We start from the raw sequence: 16,088 nt of genomic DNA on the forward strand, positions 1-16,088 counted from the left end.
ATAGAAAGAAAAACCTTATATATTAGCAGATAATAAACTAAGGTAAAAAACAACCTTTAAAAACTATGGGCTAAAGACCAAGGGCTAGCAGAGATACACCAAGATACAATGCCACTGTAACAATAAAAGGGGAACCGAGGTGAAACTGCAAAATGAATCTCATTTAGTCATTTAACTGTTAGTTTTTTTATTAGCTCTCACATCATCACCGCATCTTATATTGCGCTTCGAAGTTTTTTACGAATTAGAATTTTCATTTTTGGGATGCAATGTAGGAGAGGATCTAGGTTCAACAAGGTTTTTATGAATGGAACCAAAAAAAATCCTCCAACATCCAAATTGAGCGCAATTTTCCTATGAATACACTTTTTTTTATGGCCTCCCCTTGAGCCTTCTTAAAAAAACTACGGCAGGAGATATTTGTCATATGTCATGGAGGTCTATATGTCAGGAGATATTATAACTAATTAATCAAATTAGTTCGATCAAATTAATTTATTAATTTGATTGATAACTTCAATAAATTAATTTATTAATAACTTCAATAAATTTATTTAATGAAGATTAAAAGAATAGAAAAGGTGTAAAAGAACTTGCATTTACCTCTGTTTCTTGCTATAAGCAACCCCGGTAAGGAAGAAAAGAAAAATTCCACCGTCAAGCCACACATCCCCAAACTAGGACAGACTACATAGAATTTTAAATAAACACAACTTAAACGTCACCTACAAAAAAAGAGTATTTCCCAGGAATTGTAAGGGTAGAACGGAAAGATCCGGGAAAACGGTGTATAGAGAGTTCTTTGTCAAATTGGAATGTTGATTATGGCAGAACACACCAGCAGTTGGGGTCAAGGTCAGACGAAAAAAATTCATCCGTTAATATAGCTATGAGCTATGAAGTTCTGTCAACGACCCAGACATTATGAATCAACTTTACACCTCCAAAGATCTTACAAGCCCCGATCATTTTATTGTATTTAACAGTGAAATTGAAGTTAAATGACCGAGGACAACCGCAGTGTTTTAGAGATACTGTCAAAATAAAAAAAGGATATTATAGTACCAGTATTGAAGGATTTATTATAAGTAACTTGCACTTAACAGAGATATGGGAAAATTTTCTTGAGCCCTATTTGTAACCGCCTATCTAATCATCGTTTATTTCGCCCTAAAATTTTAAAATCAGTTCTCAAAAATGGCAGCTCTCAAAAAACCTAGCTGCGCTGATAAATTCAAAAACGAAATCACTTTAAATTGAATGCATAAGTGGGATTATCTTTGTAGTTCTTTCTTCAGATTCAATTTCTTATCTTGATAGATACCAGATAACATGGATAAAATCATCACGATACACAGACAAACAGTCACATTCATCATTTGAATGAAAGAAACAAAACTGAATATTCATCATATTAGGCTCCCAAGTAGTATGGGAGTAAAAAGAAAAAAGAATACAGATCCTTCAGAGCCATCGTTGGCACATAGGGCGTCAAATCGACGTTTGAATTGTTTGGTCTTTTTTACAGGGACGAACCTTAAACATGTCGCCTACACTTGCGGTGGCTGGAATCAACCCCTGGGCCCCGTTTTTACAAACAAAACATCAATCCATTAAGCTGCCGCATGGTAATGATAGTAAAACGAAAATTAATAGATCTTAGACCGGTTGATTCAGGACACATCTTTGCTGGTGGCGTGGAAAAAAAGGACATAGATGGCGAGAAAACCGATGTTTCTCTGTTGTGCATTATACATTTATTTGTCCGTGGTCTTTTGGCACTTTTTACTGTTTGAGCGTGAATGTAGTTTGTTTGGATTCTCTTTTTGTTAAATCGGGTTATTAAGATTTCTTTTTTAATTCTGGCTTTCATTGCCAGGTGCTATTCAAGGTTTGTCTTTTCCCGTGTTTTATTTTTATTTTTTTAGATTTTCTCTTGTGCTGAAGACGATGAAGACGAATTCTCTGCCGAAATATTTCCTTTTTTTCCAAGTTTGATTCACTAGCTGGAAATATTTCCCTTACTTTCGCATCATAGACGGTTTCCTTGGTTTGTGAATAACCTTGTTTAACTTGCGTTAATTAAGCAAATTACACTACTTTAGACTATGTTAGGGGGGGGCCTCGCCCCTCCCCTGGATCCGCCACTATTTCGTTATTAACTAGCCAGTGTGGAATTATTTTTCGTCCCATATAGGGCAGAAAGGTCACCATGCCAAAACTAGTGGATAGCCATTCAATTTGAAGTGTCAAAAAGCCTTATGTATTAATCTATATTTTCGAGGGCACATTCTCATTCGGTAGTACATTGTATGATTAGTCCATCTTAAAAGCACGCTATAATCTACTTTTCATAAAAGCAATCCTAACGGACAAAAATTAAGTTTGTAAAAGAAGCCTTTATTTCAGAAAAGTTAAAGAGCGACAGATAACCTAAACAACCCAAATTTCCTTTGAGTATAGGGGTGCTACTTTCTTTGCTAAGTTTAACTTGCGCTTCACAGAAATATATTCGAATGCGACAAATATAGCCTAACCAGTTGGCAATAGCAAATGTTTTACTTGCCTACTGTCTTTCAGACCATTACAACCGAAAATCAAACCATGCTCAGTATTACCGAAAAACCGTTAAGACTACGCATTGTAGCAAATATACCCACTATTGCAGGAATTCATCCACGGGGCACTGTAATAAAAATAGGATGCGATTGAGTGTGTAGTTAATATTATAGTGCCAGGGAGACTATGGTGTAAAAAGAAGATAGTGAAGTGGGAGACACCCTTGCATAAAAGGCAACATCCTGTTCATTTTCAGTTTTAGCATTGGTCATTAATTTCCCACTGGAAATTTTTTTTATTTCTACTTTAATAGTTATAATAGCCTATTATGGTTTATAAAACATTTAAAGCAAGCGAAAGCTGGGGCTTATTGAAAAATTACAGCATTGAATGTAGAGCAGGAAAGGGTCCCCTGACTCAAGAAAAGAATCCATATATATTTTAAGAAACTAGATAAAGTCATGCCTAAAAAGTTTTAGTACAATTGACAAAGTCATAGAACTTAGAAATCCGTTCAGCTTGATTTGCAAACTACCTCTTGTCTATGGAAGACGGTAGGTAGAAGCAATATCCTACCTTCACAGAGCCTAGGTAGTAGGTGGAGAATTCTACCCAAAAATTTGTCCAAAGGACTCCTTAAAAATATCTGGAAAAATATCCTTCACCTGTTTCAGACAAACCACCGGAAATAAGTCCCCAGATAAACAATATCCTACCTTCACAGAGCCTAGGTACTAGGTGGAGAATTCTACCCAAAAATTTGCCCAAAGGACTCCTTAAAAATATCTGGAAGATTTTGGCATAGGAACCTTCCCTTCACCTGTTTCAGACAAACCACTGGAAACAAGTCCCCAGATAAACACCCTCAAATTTTTAACTACGTAAGAAAACGAAAATTAAAAAGTTGGAACGTCCAAGTGAACTTCAAGCTAAGAGGAGGATGGCAACAAGCCCACAGACCGTCCCAGTTAGGGCCTTGAAAGTATAAAATACAACAAGAACCTTCTGTAAGTTCTTTTAGAAAATTTCTTTAGATGTGCAATGGGTTGTGGCCAATGACAAGTAAATTCCTGCCTCTAGTTCTTAGATATAAAATAAATGAATGCCAGTAGTATTTTGGAAATTGCATAATCGTACTGCGTTACCAAAAAAAGTGTTTCAAATCTATCCAATGTGAAATCAAATATCCCAACTTATCAAGAAAGAAAAACAGAAAATATAATAATACTTCTATAATAAGTTAAAAGTACACACAAAAATATAAAAAAAAGAACAAACTAAAAATCGCCATAAGGAAAACTCGACTACACTATCTGTTTAATTGAAAAGTACACATCAAGAAAAAAAAGTGAATCGCCAGACAGCACTGATGTAAAACCTTTTTACAAATAAGAGAATCTGGCTTCATTTTTTTTTTTTTTTTTTTTTTTTTTTTTTTTTTTTTTTTTTTTTTTTTTTATATATATATATAGCAAATTGGTAAGTATTGGTAAAACAGCAAAAATAAAGGCAAATTATATGATGATGGAGATAACTGTAACCACATGACTACAGCATAAAAATTCAATGAGGCATAGAGGATATCCAAAAAATTCAAAGGTAGTCTCAGTGTGTTCGATGGCTAATAGAGACCAGATGCTAAAACAAGCAGGGTTTCAAGGTTTTGAGAAAAAAAACCTACTTAAAATAAAAAACCAAAGTTTAATCCGCTCTTCCTGCAAAATCCTTGGAAGAAGCATAAGGTATTCGTCTTGATCATCGACGATCAAAACAGCTCATTCGTGCAAAAAAAAAAATGAACATATTAAAATACATTGAAATTTCGTGATAAATTAAAATATATTACGGAAACGGCAGGGATTTTTCGGGATGTTCCTTTGATCACGGGGCTTCAAATTCTAATGGGGGATAAGGTTGAATGGAAGAGGCCCAGAGGGGTGGGGTTGGAGTTTGGTACTTGGTCTCTTTTGGAGCAAAAAATTCACGTAAAAAGTAGCCTATACCTATGACAATGGTCGACAAAGTGCGGCTACTAAGCAGCATGCAGCTCAGGAACAAATATCCACAAGCTTTCACAGAAGTCGCACCAAGGGTATCATTCGGTTGTTGACTGCAGGGTGCACAGCAAAGGAGGATTCATGGGTTTGTACAAGCCTGCTTACTACTAGCGAGCAGGAGTATTTTCACTATCCTCAAATTTTCGGGGAGTCACCAAAATGTTTAGAATTAGCATAATTTGTGGGATGGTACGATCTCAAAATTATTTGTAAAAGCCAAAAACCACAGCGACCGGAGGAAGGAGGGTGGAAGCTGGCTTTTTGATCGACAAAGAACCGGCAAAGCCAGTTCTTTGTCTATCAACTGGCAAATCTTTCTGCCTATTTAGCTAGCTGCAAGAAGCTGGCTTTGTCAGCTTTATGTCACCTCCCTCCAGAGATTACAAACTAACGATATCTTAAACAGATGATTGGAAGAAGGGGATGATATAATTATTGAGGTTGTTGGTGTTGAACTGTAAATAGTTGATAAAGGTTCTTAATCGTCACTGGGTTTTCATTAGAGCTTGTGCTTGTACGTGCAGTTGCCAAGTGATTGCTTAGCATTTGGTGCATTTGCTCTTCAATAGTATTCTTCACAAGGAGACGATGAACCACAGTCTCTCTAAAATAAAGAAGAAAAAAAAACAACGATTAACCAAAACCAAACAGAATGAAAAAAAAATCAGTACAAGATATAAAATTACAGACAAAAAAGGAGGTTACTAAAAAAAAAAAAAAAAAAAAAAAAAAAAAAAAAAAAAAAAAAAAAAAAAAGCGTACTTTGTCTAATCCAAATGCTAAAGATCATAATGTGCCAGATGTAAGTTTTATAGTAAAGGGAAAACAGAAAAAAAAAATCGGGGTAAAGTATTTAACAACATATATTGATGACCGGCTGTCTGACCAGAACTAGCTTTTTAAGACGTACCCTCAGAATGGTAAAAAAAAAGATGGATCCATCGATCAAGCATATCCTGTTTAGGGGTCTAGGATATTCGTCTTTGTTAGAAAAACAAAATCGAGCAACATTACATAATGTGAGAATTACCGCGGTTTATTTTGTTTGCCCTAATTCATAAGGCATAATGTAGGATCTTAAAAATAAAGAGTTATAGCCATCCATTTATACTCAATACAATTGATGGATCAGTCAAGATCCTTTGAAGCTTCTCGTTTTAACAAAAGCGAAGCTATTAACATTGAAAATTAACTGTGGCTGTATTTCATAGACCTAAAAACCCTCCTTTGCACAAACAAGTGTTGGCTAATAATAGTATGCTAGTGTGGAACAAATTTTCACTTGTTCTGTGGAAAATTAATCAATCGCAACATGAAAAAGAAAAAGAAAGAGCATATAAAACAAAACTAAGCTATAAGAAAGAATAATGGTGCAATAAATGAAAATATCAATAGCAATTTATAGATTTAAATGGAGCTTTACAAATTCAACCACCTAACGTTGGAATGCACCAAACGAATGACAGCCCCGTGCCAGAATTGTAAGTACATACCATACTTTTGAAGATGCAACCAGCGGGTGATAACGAACTGAACATCAGACGTAGTAGTGACTTATGATGTCAGAACATCGTAAGCATTACGACAAGCAGTCAGATAAATGGATAGGAGACATTAAAGCATTTCGCAGTTTCTCATGAATCCATGCAAAAATAAAAGAAGCACATTCAAGTACGTAAACTAATCTGAGATTCAAAAAAGGGGTTTAACAGCAGCTGCACTTTAAATAAGATTCCCAGATTTCTGGTAATCTTAACTTTTATTGATTGCATTAACGCGGAATATGTAAGGCAACTCTCATCAAGAAGAATGAATACCTGGAAAAGTGTAGAAAATCTAAAAAACAAAACACTTAAGACTTGGAAACATTAAGAGCCAAAGAGTTCACATCAAGCAACGAAAGAACTCTCCCAAATAACACAAGAAGCTTTGTGTCCAGCAGAGCCTGGCCAAATGCTGCCATAGATAACTTACTGTCGTCGGCGAAAGCAACTAAACTATCATCAGAATTAGACCGAAATCTAGACTTTTAATTTATATAGATGATTTCCCAAATGGTTTTGACTGTTCACGACTCACACAGTGGTATCTGTTGAAGCTAAAACCCCTTTATTGTTAATAGAAAATTTAGTGATTGAAATGAATTCAGTTCTCCAGAGGTTTTCTCGTAATTGTTTAGCTCCAAATTTGTCAAAGACGTAATTGTTGAAATTGGAATTGACGAGCTAGTTATTTCTGGAAGTAGAATCAGAAGGGTTAAAACATATAGATAGTTGGGAACTATTCTCGATGATCAATAGGGTATCTGATCGTAGTCATTCTGATCAACAGCGTATAAAAATAGCCCAAAATTTAGGTTACATAGAATAAAATATGCGTTTCCTTCCCCAATTATTATGATTCTTTATCATCCATTAATAGAGTCATACTTAAAATATTGTCCAATTATTTACTTAAATACATTTCCTACTCATTGTAAGCTTCTCCAGGTAATACAAAATTAAGCTATAAGAATTCATGGAACTTTCCATCATCGCCCTAAAAGACCTCAACGTCTTTCGGAAACAAAAACTCTCTTCATATTTTTTAACATATTAGGCTTTAGTCACTCCCCCCCCCCCCCAAAGAAAAAGAACCTTCATAGCAGTGATCTATGAATTCCTGTGAAATATATGTATAACTAAAAAAAAAGCTTGGCCAGCTCTTTATCTGCAAAAAAAAAAAAAAAAAAAAAACTGAACCTGATAAGTGAACGTAACTTTGATTATATGATTCGAATAGTAGCTGGATTTGGACTGAATAAGGAGTATGGTGGCTTAAACATTTTATTAGGATAGATAAAGCTCTCAAAATGGTCCGCTACTAGGAAATAGAATGGCTAGAGAGGACAAGTAAGAGAAGAAAAAGAGAACGAAAGATTAAGAAATGACAAAATTATACATATTTTAAATTGTAAATATTCAACGAGGGTGTGGGGCAATAGATTTCATTACCTAGTTTGACCAATTCGATGGACACGTCCAATTGCTTGCAATTCACTACCTGGATTCAGGATGGGTTCAAAGAGGAACACATGGTTTGCTTCAATCAAATTTAGCCCATTTGCACCAGAATGCACAGGAAGTAATAAGGCTTTAAGTTCTGGATCATGCTAGGAAAGAAAACAACAATGTATTTACATAAATATTAGAAATTAAAGAACTGTGAAAAACAAGACACGAAAGCCAAAAAGAGACCACTCCAGGGTAAAGATAAGTTTCCAAAAATAAGCTAAATATCTTTTAAGACCAAAATAAAATCTGGATTTATCTCTGCCTTGAAAAATACAGGAAACAATAAACAAATTTTTTTGACAAACTCATTTTCAAAATGAACTAAAAAGTAGAAAATAGTTTTTTACTCGTTAATTAATGAATACAAGTGAAAGGAGCACGAAACGGATTGGGCTTTTCATAACGTAGATAACAAATAGATCTAAGTTATAAATGTATAAAGGAAAAAAAGTCGGTGAGTTGAGGAAAACGAGTTAAAAAGATTAAGTTGTGTAAAGCCCAATCCGTTTGACCCCCACCCTCTTCACTGATATTCATATATTGTACAAAAAAAAAATATATTTAATGTTTTCGAGTTTTTAGTCTTCTCTAAGACTAAAAATCTTTAGTTTTCTCTAAGACAAAAATTTGTCTTGGTTAAGATTCGAGCCTAAGTTACCGCGGCCGCAAACAAGTGTTCTTACTGCTGCGCTATCAAGTCTTGCATAATTGCGTTTGTCTTATAATTTTTGTTGTGCCCACTAATTCGTATATGGTATTTTGTTTATACGAGGGGAGCATACAAGATGAGAAATTTATAAGTTGTATTCTTGTACTGTCATTGGAAGTGCATATAGAATTCGGAAGCAATTGAACACTCGGAAGTGATCGAAAAATGGCTCAAAATTTTACAAATTTATGTGACAAAAGTATTAACAAATTGGTGAGTGGAGAAAAAAAGTTAATAAGGTACTTTCCCATTATATGTTCCTTTCTAAAAAGTCAAGTTTGGTTAATGATAATGAAATAAAATAAAATAGGATGAATATATAATAGTTTATAAAAAAAATTTGCGCTATATATTTGCACATTAGGGGGGGGGGGGGAGGGTAAAGCATTGCATATATTAAATACGTAACCTAACCTAGGTACCTACCCCCCTCCCTAGATCCAAAAAAAAAACAGTTTAAATATCGTATACGAAACGAAAACCACGCTATGCATGTCCATTACTCTATAGCGGTGTCTTGAATTAACCCGCCAAAAACGGGTTTTTTGTAACTGGTTTCCTTGTAAAGGACCATATGATGGGAAATTACCGTTAATAATAATAATAAAAAAAAGATATACAACTTTTAAAGAATAACGTTTCGTTTTACTTTTAAAGGACCAACTATTAAAGGATATAAATTTACTTTTAACTTAAATAAATTTAAAGTTACTTTAAAAAAAAAATAAAGAAAATAGACAGGGAGTGTACGCGAGAGACAAAATGTGTCCATTAGAATGGGAATAATCTTAAGAAAAATCAAAAGAATTACTCCAAATTTGTGCTTTCTTTGCGAAGAAGTATTAACATTTCAATCAAAGTGTGATGTTTGCTTAGATACTTTTGTTCTAATTTAATTTATAATATTTGCTTTGCTTTATTTTTTCTTCTCTAAAATTTAGTTTTTCCTAATAATGGCTACACAAAACTAATTTTGGGTATTGAGTTATTTTAAGGTCTTTCTATTTGTCAGACAATATATCTTACCTGATCTTTTCTTATGGTTTTAGGACATCCCGTAAAACGTGTATAAATGTAATCAGTGTATTAATTTACGATAAGGAAAGTTTATTTATTTAGTTAATTCTGCTAATATCTGCGTGAGCAACCAAGGTTATCTTCATCGGAAACTTAAAAAATTAAGCCGCAAACACCCCTATTTACCACTAAAAATACTGGATACCATATATCATTCTGCCCTGTTCTTTTATTTGCATAATACCTTCTACATTTTGTTTTTACTGTATTATTATTGGGCTATTTTAATATTGGGCTATTACTATGTTATTATTGTTTTTAACCCCGAACAGTCTAGACAAAGAAAATGACTTCAGAGGCTCGTGGGCTGGAGCCATTCCAAGTTACTGACTAAATTAAGAACAAGTAACATCAATTTAAAGGTACCAAAGGGCGCTACCATGGAACTATCCTTCTTCATCTGTTCCTAGGCTTCAACTGCATAACTTACTTACTTAGACTAAAGTATTCCCAACGGTGCCTCTCTACGATGACCTATACAGTGCTGAAGACCAAAGATCGTCCATTGACGATCTGAACAGCATAGCATCCCTCTCAAGTTGTAGGCCTACCGGTTCCTTTTTTTCGTCCAAACCTTCTAAAAGGAGGAGGGACCCAACACCACATATCGTGAGGGAGTCAACCTTTGCCCATGCACATCATGTGACCCCAGTAGCCCCATTGACTACTTGCAATTTTATCAGTCAAAACAATTGTTTCGTTTTTTACGAATCAGAGTTTGTAATCTTGTTATTATAACATAAGAAGCATCTAACGCAGTTATTATAAAACCCTTGGATTCGCTTTTCGAGCTGCTTAGTTAAAGCCCAAAATTCATATGCGTACTTCATTACTGAGATGACGTTCCAATTGAACATCCAGAGCTACAGTTTCAAAGAGTAAGGTATAGTATTCCACGCGTTTCTAGGTTTCTTTAAAAGCGCTTCCTGCGTATGTAATACGAGTGGTAATTTCACTTTTGAGGCTCCCAAAGTACTTAAACTCTTCAATCTCCTCAAGCACTCCAGTTCCGACTTGACATAGGAGGGGGGAGGGGGGGGGGGGTAATTTCTTTTCATTATTTCTCACGATTTGTTTCTTCCGTGTACTAATTGTCATTCTGGCTGTCTCTGTTTTATTTTGGAGTTCAGTGATTTTCTGCTGTAGTTTCTCTTGTAAATGAGACAATAGATTAATGTCGTCTGCAAATTCCCGTCACACAGGGCACGGCTCTGGTTCGGTCGGACTCCACTTGTGATGTTGTACATTCAAAGGATATAGTCTATAAGGATGGCAAACAGCACTGGGGACAGAATACATTCTTGGTGAACACCAAACTTTACAGTAAAAAAATTGGTAAAATCCCCACCAGCGTTTACGGCACATATTGTTCATCGAACACTGCAACAATGGTACACAAAATCTTGTTAGAGAAACCATAATACCGCCAAATTTTCCATAGGATTAACAGGTCCAAAGCCACGCTTCTCATCTCTTAGTATTGTGTCAACTTTGACTGAATAAGGTTCACTAGAAACTAGGCAGAGGACTTTACTCCCTACAGATCATAGTGTAATTCCAAATACATTCCCATCAATTGTCACCCCGCAATTTATCACAGTCGACAGTTCCAAATTTTCTGAATAGCTTGACAATTACCCCTATTTCTTCCAAGCAGGAGGAATGCTCTCTATTTCCCATATATGGGTGAGCCTCTCATGAAGGGGTTCCACCAGTACTCAGGCTCCATATTTCAAGAGTTCACGGTAGAAATAAATCAGACTGGAACTAAATAAGAAACAATTTAATTTTTTTTTTAATTTCACACATTTTCAAAAATGATAAAAAGGCTTTGTTTTTTGTTACGATCTTTACCAGAACTAAATCATTGGCTATTCCAGCCACCACCAGAAAAAAAAAATGGCCAGCACTGCTTCTGGCGTTTTCCTTTGTCTATACTGTATTTCGATAATTTTTTTAAGTGGCTTTCGAAAAATAAACAATTAAATTAACTAAAATTCAAACTTTTCAATTTAGAATATGTGCTTCTTACCTTAAATCTATGAAGGTTTTCTTGGAATTTGCTTGAAGTAAGAAAACAATGGCTTATCCCATTCATTTCAAGGGCATTACTGATTATTGTTAGATTTGCATCCCACTAAAAAAAACACATTAATAAAGAAGACACAACACAAAGCTACATTAAAAAATATAGCAAAAATAAAACAAGTACGTACAATAATAAGGTGACTGACTGTACTAAAAAACTGTAATATAAAAGTGTGTTATTTTATATTTTCTTTGTGCTTATAAGGAATACAGTAAAAATGTATCGTTATTTCTGCAGAACTTTTTACGCAATATTGAGCTTTCTTAATTTGAATGTCGATATTTCATCCTTTTGTATATTTTTGGTCCTAGTTTTTGTTTGCTTCATCTAAACGAAACACCTGGCCTGATTTTTGGATGACCCATTGTATATTAACAATTATCACTGGAATAGATACAGAATTTACAAAAGCATAACTTATTTTTTCAGACCTCAGGGTCTTACCACAAAAATAACTATTTAATTCACAAGCTTCATACCTCTCTGTCTCCTTTGTATAAAGTCTATGATTAGCGTTTTTGTTCAATGAAGTCAAGTTCAAGTCAAGCTCATATACAAGAGACAGCAGTCTAAGGTTATATCTAATATTTATGTTCCCTAAAAAATTGCTCAAATCAACTACATTAGTTTAACAATCCTACTAAATCCTCAAATTTCTTTTTTAAGCAATATTGTTCAGCAACACCTGGAACTAATAATCTTCAAATATACCAAAATGTACACACACCCTAGAATTTCTATTTGAATTTTCGTTACTTTGAAGTTTAACAAGGATGAACTTTAATTTGCTACCGTTTAACTTCAGAAGAATTTCAGTCTTAAAGGAAAGACGAATTTTTTGCTTAGTTTAGACTTTGGCCAACACAGAAATTCTGTCTGGAGAATGGGAGCTAAAGCTAAGGTTTCACTCTGACGAGGGACAGTTTCACTTATTCCTGTGTTTCACTTACTTTTTTACTAACTTGTCAAAAAAAATTCAAATACTTATTTAAAATGAGCCAATTAAGCATTTTTATAGCACTCGTTTGCCAAGAATCAGTTTCTAAACTGGAAAAATACCGGTATTTACAATTATTTTGGTAATACAAGTTCTCTGGGAAGAAAGCGGTGAAGCCCCCTTTCTCCTGTATATGTCCCTGTATATATAATTTATTCTAGAAAATATCGAGCTAGAAATATCATATTTAGGTAAATATTTATTATAGTTTCATGTAGATATTCTTTATAATTTATTTCTTTTCTAATCACTACGATTTATATTTCATGGGATGTAGTGACACCTCTATGGTCTATTGTTATTAAGAAACCATGTTTTAATTCTTTTTTTTTAATCCTTTAGAGAATTGTTTTTTATTCTTCTCCTTTTACGTTTTCCGTAAGAGGTTTTTGTAATCTCAAGCCCTTTTTTCAATTTTGTAATAACTCTTTCGAGGCCCTTTTAACTTTGTGATTACTTTTTTTTGTCTTTCGTGTTTTTATCATGGCCTATTCTTTTATTCCACTTTCTTACTCCGGAGTTTCTCAAATTATCAATAATTTACTTTTATTCAATATTGTTCCGCTTTTAACCCCTATATTTTAGACCCAGCTCATGTTTTTATAAAAGCTATTAGAGTAAAAAATTCGCATAAACTTTGAATCTCCTTATACAAAATGAGAAGACTCACTGTTGAGAATATTAGTGACTTGGAATCTGGTTCTTCTTTTTTCAAATTGAGCATCTCTCGAACCAGAGCATCCACTTTTGTAGAATGTGAACCTTTCACTTCTATTTGCAAGCTTTTATCCCCTTCATCTGCTCCAGTATACACATAGGATACGTCCTCAAATAAACAAACTTGACGACAATAGGGACAAGTAATAGATAGTCCCGAAGCAGGCAACCTCTCCTTTAATGCCCGTATGCATTCCATACAGTAACTATGACCGCAAATTAATACTGACCACTGAAAAAAAGGTGAGAATTCTATTTAAGGAATGGGAGGTTAAAACGGACAGTCAACTATAAATAAAAAGAACAAAATAGCTTACTTGATGATAATATATCGCTCAGAAATACGTCTTAGGACAGCAACTGGTACAAACCAGAAAAAAATATAAAACAATACTAAATAAGCAAAAAAATGTACTCATGGCTGCTCTTAATTGCAAAAAAAAAAAAAAAAAAAATAAATGAAGGCATGGAATCGATTTGCTTTTTATGAACAAAACAACATTTGCTAGTAAAGATCTGTTTGTGCAGGTTCATTAACATTAATGTGAATTTCTTATACTACACACAGAGATAACTATTTATGAACATATATTGACTTCAAAAGAACAGAACTATTTATATAATTTAGGTTCCTTCAGTCATTTCCCCTTCAACTACAGCCTCCAGACCTTGGATAGTACAATTCTTATTTATATAACTGTATCTAATGCCACAACTAATTATCAATTTGCAGTTCTTCCTTAATATATATAAAAAAAGATTCTACTGAAAGTAAGGAGGAACATTGAAACTTAAAACGAACATAAATTATTACGTATATGAGGGGGCTGCCCCCTCCTCAACACCCCTCTCTTCACGCAAATGTTTTTAAGTACTTTTAAAAAAGAAATTGATTCTAATTACACGGCTTTTGTGTTTCAGGAATCGTTCTTAAGAATTGGGACAAAAGATCGAACCTTTGCGTAAATAGTGGGGATTTGAGGAGGGGGCAGCCACCCTTCATATACGAAATAATTTCAATTCGTTTTAATTTTCAATGTTACGCCTTACTTTCAGTAGAAAACTTACTTTTTTAAATTTAATTTGTCATCGTTTTTCAAATAATCCCAGGAAATCCCTCCTCCCTCCGTGGAAAATCCCCCGTTATAATTTCTCCACAGGAAGTTCCTCCCACGTAAAATTCTTCTCCCAGAAAATTACCCCAGGACAATTCCATCCTCGCTGCGAATTACCCCCCCCCCCCCAGAAGATTTCTTGCTTCCGATTTCACCTAAAAATGCTCCTTAGCATATTTTCATTTGAAGAAACACTTGTTTTTTATTCAACTTATGATCGTTTTTCAGTTAATGACGGAATCTCCCTCTGTGTAAAATTTTTCCCAAAAATCACCCCCCCCCCCAACGGGAAGTTTCTCCCACAGAGAATTTTTCTTGGTGATAATTCCCCCATGGACAATATCTCGCGTGGGATATCCCCCACCATGTAGAAACACCCCAATGAAATCTTACTCTGCTTAAAATTTCCCCCGGAAAATTCCCCCAGAGCATCTCCACATGTAAAACGGAGTTGCCAACTGGAAAGCAAAACAAATTAAACGAATTTCGTGTATGAATTCTGGTAAATCCCCCAGTGTAAAATTTCCGCTCGAAAACTCATCGCCGGAAACTTACATCCCAATGAGAAATTCTCTCCATAGAAAATTCATCCCACGAAAATCCTCCCCCCCTGAAAAATATTGGTATACTTCCCAATAATAAATACTATATGTAAACAATGGGCAAATTTAATAACTTGCGGTCCCTCCTCCGGAAACTATGGGGGGTCAGGTCATCCCCAAGGACATAGTTATTGGACTTTTTTAAATATACTGGGTAAAATGGCTATCTAAAAATTTTGATCAGACGACTTTTGGGGAAAAGTGGGGGAAGAAGGAGTGCTAGTTGCCCTCCAGCTTTTTTGATCATTTAAAAAGGACACTAGAACTTTTAATTTCCGTTCAAATGAGCCTCTCCCAATCTTCTAGGACTATACCGATTACCCCTGGGAAGAAAAACGAAAAAAATAATAATAAAAAATAAAAAATAAACATCCGCGATCTTTCTTGAGGAAATTTTTTTTACAAAATTCCACATTTTTAAAGATAGGAGCTTGAAAGCTCTGCAGTTGGGTTCCCTGATACGCTGAATCTGACGGTGCAATTGTCAGTAAGATTGCTTCACTTTTGGGGGATGTTTCCCCCTTTTTCGAAAATCAGGCAAATTTTCTCAGGCTCGTAACTTTTGATGGGTAACATTAAAGTTAATGAATTTTATATATTTGGAGTCAGCTTAAAAAGTCAATTCTTTTGATGTATCTACTGTTGTCAAAATTCTGTTTTTTAGAGTTTCGATTACCATTGGGCACAGTTGCTCCTTACTTACAGTTAATCACCACAAACAGTATGAAAGAAACACTTCACTTTCAAGGGTGCTTCGTTTTTTTTTTTTGGAGAGAGAGAGAGGAGGGGGCGGCAGATCAAACTTGCCATTTCATAATTTATAGTAATCATAATTTATGACTTAAACGGCTTCACAAAACCCTTTTCAGCTTGTACCCCCCCCCCCAAAAAAAGAAGATTATAAAACAAGATTTTATTTTAAAATGAACTAAAAAAAAAATCAAATTTTGTTTCAAAATCGGGTCGATCGCAACATATTTTATAGCTTTTTAAATATGACTTTTCATGTCAAAGCCAGCCGAAGCTTTCATTTATAGTCGTACAGACTTTCAATTTTTACGCGTAATAAGAAAAAAACAAATGTTTTCTTACTTTTTGGACCATAATGAGAGA

General features: G+C 34.5%; 1 protein-coding gene across 1 annotated transcript in view; it reads right to left on the reverse strand.

Annotated features, from left to right (window-relative positions):
* Positions 1–3,821: 3,821 nt before the first annotated feature.
* The window catches only part of LOC148955256 (E3 ubiquitin-protein ligase SHPRH), a 95,213-nt gene continuing 82,946 nt past the window's right edge, over positions 3,822–16,088 (reverse strand). Inside the window, exons 16-19 of the mRNA XM_089101216.1 lie at positions 13,212–13,490; positions 11,488–11,592; positions 7,610–7,767; positions 3,822–5,220 (exon numbers count right to left, since the gene is read on the reverse strand). Of these exons, the coding sequence (XP_088957342.1) occupies positions 5,049–5,220; positions 7,610–7,767; positions 11,488–11,592; positions 13,212–13,490 (714 nt within the window). The 3' untranslated portion in view covers positions 3,822–5,048. The remainder of the gene's footprint in view (positions 5,221–7,609; positions 7,768–11,487; positions 11,593–13,211; positions 13,491–16,088) is intronic.

The sequence above is a fragment of the Artemia sp. Qi Xiang Cuo genome, chromosome 2 (genome assembly GCF_049724085.1).
Source record: "Artemia sp. Qi Xiang Cuo chromosome 2, ASM4972408v1, whole genome shotgun sequence".
Lineage (NCBI taxonomy): Eukaryota > Metazoa > Arthropoda > Branchiopoda > Anostraca > Artemiidae > Artemia > Artemia sp. Qi Xiang Cuo.